This window comes from Miniopterus natalensis, chromosome 19, assembly GCF_054644295.1.
Source record: "Miniopterus natalensis isolate mMinNat1 chromosome 19, mMinNat1.hap1, whole genome shotgun sequence".
Taxonomy (NCBI): domain Eukaryota; kingdom Metazoa; phylum Chordata; class Mammalia; order Chiroptera; family Miniopteridae; genus Miniopterus; species Miniopterus natalensis.
The window spans coordinates 13,414,733-13,421,275 of NC_142099.1; the positions used below are offsets into that span (position 1 = coordinate 13,414,733).

The 6,543-nt window shown below is 55.1% G+C and overlaps 1 protein-coding gene across 1 annotated transcript; it reads left to right on the forward strand.

Annotated features, from left to right (window-relative positions):
* Positions 1-78: 78 nt before the first annotated feature.
* On the forward strand, positions 79-535 carry LENEP (lens epithelial protein). Its single transcript, XM_016221412.1, has one exon. It carries the CDS (start codon positions 272-274, stop codon positions 533-535), a length of 264 nt encoding a protein of 87 aa, XP_016076898.1. The 5' UTR covers positions 79-271.
* The last annotated feature ends 6,008 nt before the right edge of the window (positions 536-6,543 follow it).

A 6,543-nucleotide genomic window follows, 5' to 3' on the forward strand; every position in this document is an offset into this window, starting at 1 on the left:
AACCTCGGCAGGAGCCCACCAGAGGGCAGGAGCAGGGAGTTGTGCCAACCACTGGGGGTACCAACAACCAGGCAGGGCACCCAGGGTTTCTAGGCTCAGGCTGGAGGGAGGGAAATTGAACCAGCCTGGCTGTGGAGAATGAAAGATAGAGTGGCCAGACCTCCTCCTAACCCCATCCCTCCTACATGGCTGTGCATAGGGGCTGACTCAGCCCATCCTCAGGCCCAGAACCTTCCCTCTGTTAGACCCTGGGGCCTTTGTCCCTGTAGTCATGAGGCCTGAGGGGGTAGGGACAGTGCTGATAAAAGGCACCAGAGGCAGCTCCCTCACCCTCAGAGCTGCTGTCCACATGCAGGTCGGAACGCAGGCCCTAGCCCAGGCCCTACCTTTCTCCCTCAGAGGGGCCCTGGGAGATGCTGGGCTCCGAGTGCCTATTGCAGAGATGGGCACCAGGTGGCAGGGCCTGCAGAGCATCCTGAAGGAAATTGCCTATGTCCTCCTCTGCTGCTGGTGTATCAAGGAGCTGCTGGATTAATAGCAGCAGGAAACTGCCTCCCTGCCAGCACCACAGCCTGGCATTGCTCAGGTGAGCAGGTAGGGCAAACAGACAGAGGCCTGGCTGCTGCTTCTGTGGCAGAGCCTGTCTCTCAGCTTTCTAATCTCTTTAGTGCCCAGCTCAACCTCCATCAAGACTCCTGGGGCTAGCTGCGTTTGAACAAGAATGGGCCACAAGCAAGGAATGAAGTGTGGATCCTGCTTTGAGTTGGTGCCATCTGACCATCAGACCTGCCTCATTTCTAAGCCTCCATTCCCAGTCCCCACCTCTGGTGGACTGCTGGTGCGCAGGACCTTGGCCTGCTGGCTGGGTCCCTAATAAGACTGCAGCAGGACCTCACACTCCTCCAAGCCTGGCACAGTGAGCCCACCAGCCCAGATGGTTGATCTTACCCTCTTAGTGCCAGGAATGGGCTGCCCCCTAATATCTCTGAGAATCACTGAACTATACAAATAATAAATAGGCCTTGAGGCTAAAAGTTCTCAATGTCTAAAGGGGAATCAGAAAATGTCAGCACTGGAAGGGTCTTGGAGCTGACCAGGGAAGGAAAGAGGTTGTCCTAGATGGAACTGAGACTGAAAGCCAGGTTTCCTGACTCACTGGAGCCTGAGTAGGGAGGGTGGAAAGGCCAGGTTCCTCCCAACCTGTGGGCAGGGAGGGGTCAAGCTTGGGCAGGGTCTTTTGTGAGGCCCTGTGCATTAGTATGGGAACTCAAATAGAAGACCCGGTCTGACCAGCTCCTGCTTCTGAGGGTCTTGGGGAAAGCCCTGGGCTGACGTTAGTCCCCAGCTCACAGAGGAAGTAAGGGCTCTGTTCCTCCAGCTCACAAAGCTGCAAGAAACAGGCACCTATGCGGTCACACAGGTCCCTCAGGCTCATCACAGGACACAAACAGCCAGAAGGAAAAGAATTGACTCTTCACTTCCCCTGGCAGCCACCGATAATTGTTTTCCCTGAATTACTCCCAGTGGCAGGTACACGTGAGCCATTTTCATCGTCTTGCTCATGCTTACTGACATGCCCACTCACAGCCCCATGCAACCGCAGAGCCAGCCATAGGGCCTGTTCAAAGGATCCCTAGGATCTCTACCCTCATTCCCTTGCCCCTCTTGGGGCCCAGTTATTGCCCCCCTCTTTCTCTCCCTGGGAACTGGCCTGGAGATGATGTATGGGACCCTCCCCCAACTCCCAGGGACCAGCTCTTGACCTCAGCCTTCTTCTTAGTTAACTCCTTTTTCTCTGGGCTTATTTTTATTTTTGTAAAGGTAATATATGCCTAGAGTAAAGGATTCTAATGGTAAAAGGTAAAGTTCTCTCCTACCTCTATCCTCCAGCCCCCAGCTCTCCTCCCTGGAGGTAACCATGGTTACTAGTTTCTTGGAGAGCATTATAGAGATAGTCTATATATCTCTACATATACCACACATTCATTCACTTAACAAATATGATTGAGCATCTACATACCAACCTGGATGCTCTGAATACAGCAGTGAACAAAAGAGATTCCTGTATTTGTGGAGTTTACATTCTGGTGGGTGGATACAGAAAATAAAATATAAATCTAAAAAATAAATATAGAGATGTTATTAGGTGATAGGTGGTTTGGAAAAAAGAAAAAGTTGAAATGGGGATATGAGTGGAAGCAGGTCTCTTTCACATCTATGTTTTTTCCCTCCCTCTCCCTTCCTTTCTCTAAATCAATAAATATATCCTTGGGTAAGAATTTTTTAAAAAGCCCGGCTGGGCGTGGCTCAGCGGTTGAGCATTGACCTAGGATGCAGGCAATCAGGGTTTGATTCCCGGTCAGGGCACATGCCTGGGTTGCGGGCTCCATCCCCAGTTGGGGACGTGCAGGAGGCAGCCGATCAATGACTCTCTCATCATTGATGTTTCTATCTCTCTCTCCCTCTCCTTTCCTCTCTCTGAAGTCAATAAAGATATATTTAAAAAAAAAAAAAAAAGTAGAACAAAAGTATTACCCATTTTAACAGTGAAGGAAAGAGGCCTAGAGAGGTAAAGTGACCCATCCAAATCATACCCACAGTATACTGTGCTAGGGTAGTCATTTAGGGAACCCAGATTTTCTCATCTCAAATTCAGGGCTTCTCTCAATTACCCTGCCTTCCTCTTCTGAACTGGTGCTGGGGATGGTGGCCTGGGAGGCTGGGCCAGGCAAGCAAAAGTATGGAGGGGACTGCCACCCCCATTCTGCACCCACTCCATGTTTTCCCACTTCCACTTCAACCCTAAGCTCCCCTTGTTCTCGGTTTCCCCAGCTCATTTGGGGGCCCCAGCTTCCTCATTTTCACCTAATCCACACATGCCAGGAAATGGTTCCCTGTTCTACACCTGCTCACTCCTCTAGAAGGGAAAAGAGATGCAGCAGCTTCCCTGCAATGCTCTCTTTCCAAGTAGGGTTGGAGAACATCCGGCCCATGTTCGGTTCGGTTCCCCAACCAAAATCATTTGGTCTGGCCCTGCCAAGCTCTCACCAAAGAGAAGCAGTTCCAGCCATCACATTAGGGGTGAGTTAATTAAATATTTGACCAAATATAGCAGGCTAATTTTTTTTTAATCTTCACCAAGGATATTTTTTCCATTGCTTTTCAGAGAGTGGAAGGGAAAGAGAGAGAGAAACATCAATGTGAAAGAGACACATCAATTGGTTGCCTCGGGGATCGAGCCTGCAACTGAGGTACATGCCCTTGGCTGGAATAGAACTGAGACCAGTCAGTCCTTGGGCTGATGCTCTAACCGCTGAGCCAAACAGGGCAAGGAGGCTAATTTTTAAGTTGATAATTTTGTATGGCCTGCGAATGATGTTATAAATATCCAAATGGCCCTTGGCTGAAAGTAGGTTCTCTACCCCTGTAAGCTCAGGTTTTGAGCATCCAAACTACTCTCTCAGGGATTTGCTAGATGGCTGGGAGGGATAGGGGGAGGGGTGTAGGGGTATAGGGGTAAAGGCAAGCAGAGTGCCAAAATAGGGAGGGGTGGGTAAGATCTCACCTACCCCTCTGCACCCTGGGGCCTTCTGGTGGCCACAAGGGGTAGGGGAATGGGTGGGGTAAAACGGGGAAGGTAACAGGCAGAGCTGGAAGCAAACCCTAAGGACGTTGGCCTGAGGACACCAGAATTCCCAGCTGATTTTGCAGGATACAAGACCCTCAGTAGTGTGGGAAAGACAGGTGGAGGAGAGAGGTCATAGCGAAGTGGTCTGAGCAGCCACAGGCAATAAACTGGATATTATAGTAATGATCTTGGGAGGGTCCCACGTTTTCCCAGTAAGGCCCTAGGAATAAGGGGTGTGGCAGTCATTTCACCAGCGCCAGAGAGCAGACCCTCAAGGGCATAGGCTCTTGTTTGCATCTTGTTTGCATATGAGTTATTTCCCCCTTCAATAGGCATAAGTGTGCAGCCCCTTTCTGTTACTCCCAGCTGAGGCTTTGTACTCCAGGCTCTCTGGGCATACCCATTCTTCAGGCCATTCTCGGACGCTCTGACCACCAGCCCTCAGTACCTTTCCACATTTCGCCTTCAACTCTTACCTATCCCAGCTTCAAGGCAGCGCCCCAGACTCTTCGCTGGGTTCCAGGAACTGGGGGACCTACGCCGCCTGGTGGCTGGCCGGAGGGAGGTTGAGAGCAGAGGGGTTCTGATTCGCCTTCTCTGGGACGTGGAGTTTTGGAAAATGTTCCCCAGAGCTTCCTGAAGCTAAATTTATCTCCCCAGGCCTTGGGGGGCGCAGAGATCCCGGCGAAGATTAGCGCTGCGCGCTGCAGCCCGCTCGAGCCCAGAGGCCCGGAATAGGCGCTGAGTTATAAATAGTGCAACCCGCAGGTGTGGGGGGAGTCGGCGGGAGGGGGGCAACCCTTGCAGCCACGGCCCCTTCAGGTGGGTTGGGCGGTTGCGGTGGGGGTGACAGGGGGCGGCGGGCTGGGGGGTGCTGCGGTCTGAGCGCCCCCAGCGGTTTCCTGGGCGGCGGGTTTTTCGAGGGAAGCGGAGGCAGCCGGAGGAAGGGGGGCAGCAGGGAAGAGGTGGGCGCCTGGCGCAGGCTGACGCTCCACTTTACAGCTCGGCCCCCCACATTCCAGAACTGGTCCCCAGACCCACTCACTCAGGACCCCGCCCAGGCAGAACCTGGCCTTTCCTCTCGCCAGAAGCCCTGTCTCCTCCAGGCTCTGAAAGCATCTCATTCCTCTGCGGATGCCCTTTGGAGCACGTGGCCCAACCAGCCGTCACTCAGGTTCGCTGTTCCTGGCCAGCCCCAGGTATCAGTCCTCCCTAGGAGGGTTAACTTCCAGCAAGGGCTTTCATCCTTGTTTTTGGTCAAACACTTCATTCTACGGGTATTTACCCACCTCCTGCAACTTCCCCCTCAAAATTAAGATCTAGTTGGTCGACTGAAGATGTAAGTTAGAACGTGCGTATCTGGGACACTCCCCTATACCCAGGAGGCCGCTGCAGGCCCGACACCTGCCCTCCAGTTCCCAGTTCCAGTCGGAACCTGGGGGGGGGGGGCGCGGTAGGCCCCAGGGGCCCGGCAGGGGTATCGTGGGAGGGGGTGGGGCCCCCAGTCAGCGTTTCCTGGCCGCAGCTGTCTCGGTGGTGTGGTGCGTTAAGGGCCCCAAGTTGGAGAGTAGGCGGGAACTTCAAGTAGGGGTTCCCCCCCCCCGACTTTTGAGCGAGGAAGGGAGAGGTGTGGACCAGCAGAAGAGAAACGTGATGGGGGGTGTCACTGAGGAACTATCAGGAGGTCCCAGGACTGTCGAGAATCAAGCGGGGAATGGTAATTCAGCCCTGAAAGATCCAAGTTGAGTCCAGCAAGACTTCGGACACAACCCGCAGAGATGAGAACTGGGCGAGCCCGAGGCACTGAGGCGCCGTTTGCTTATCTGTACCTAAGGGCTAATGCCAACCTAGGCGCCCGCCCTTCTATTGCATGTGGAGGCCCTAGTTCTGCTCTCCCTGTGGCACGCTCCCTCCCTTCTTTCCCTCTGCCATGCCCCCTCCTCCCCGACGCAGCCCCCTCTCCATTTCACTTGTGCATCTGGCACTGCCGCCTCCCTGGCACGGAGGTTCCCCAGGCTAGCACGACCCCGAAGGCTGGAGAAGGAAGGGGAAAACCCTGGCCTGGACCCCACCGGCTCCGGGCGCTTACCAACGGGAATCTGACCGGCGGGGCCAAGAAGAAAACCCGGAGTAGTGACCAGCCTCGGGACCCAAGGGGGACAGGGACGATAGGAAAACCCGGGGCGGATTACCCTAGCGGGAGCGCCCCATGCCTGCTGTTACCCCCTTCTTCCTATAGCCCCCCTAATTCTCCAGTGAGATAATGTCTGGGGTGGGGGGCTGTTTGGTTTGGCCTGGGCCCTCAGGGGCGCCTCACACTTTCCGCCCCTGGCTGGGACCAGCACGGCAGCAGCTCCGAGGCTGAGTCACGGCCCGAGAGAGGAGGGAGGGACCGGGACTCTGTCCCTCCCCCTGCGCGGGGATCTCGGGTCAGCCCGGGTGAGGGCCAGGGCCACACTGGCACCGCCCATTGTGGTCCAACAGGTTGAGCTGGTGCCCTGCGGAGCCACCTGCTGGAAAGGGAGGGAGGCCCCCTGCGGAGGGGGTTGGGGAGGAGAAAGCGAGTCCCACCCAGTTCGGCCCGGCAGGCCGCGGGTAGCAGAACCTGACCCGAGGTGTCCGAATTTGATTCCGTTTTACACTAGTGGGAGGAGCTCTTTGGGGTACACAGCCCTGCAGACCCAGTTGGAAGCGTCCCTCAAACTACCTTCCTCAGTTGTGGGGGGGGCACTGAAATTCGTATCTTGATCCCCTCCAAACCCACACGTCCTAATACATTCAGGCAGCCCCCTCCCCACCTGGGTCTCCCCGAATCCCAATCAAGAGGTCCCTCCTTGGAGACTCAGTTTCTCCATTTCGGGAACCCGCAGGACCGAGGCCCGCAGCTGGAGCGAGCTCGAGCCTCCCCCTCCCCC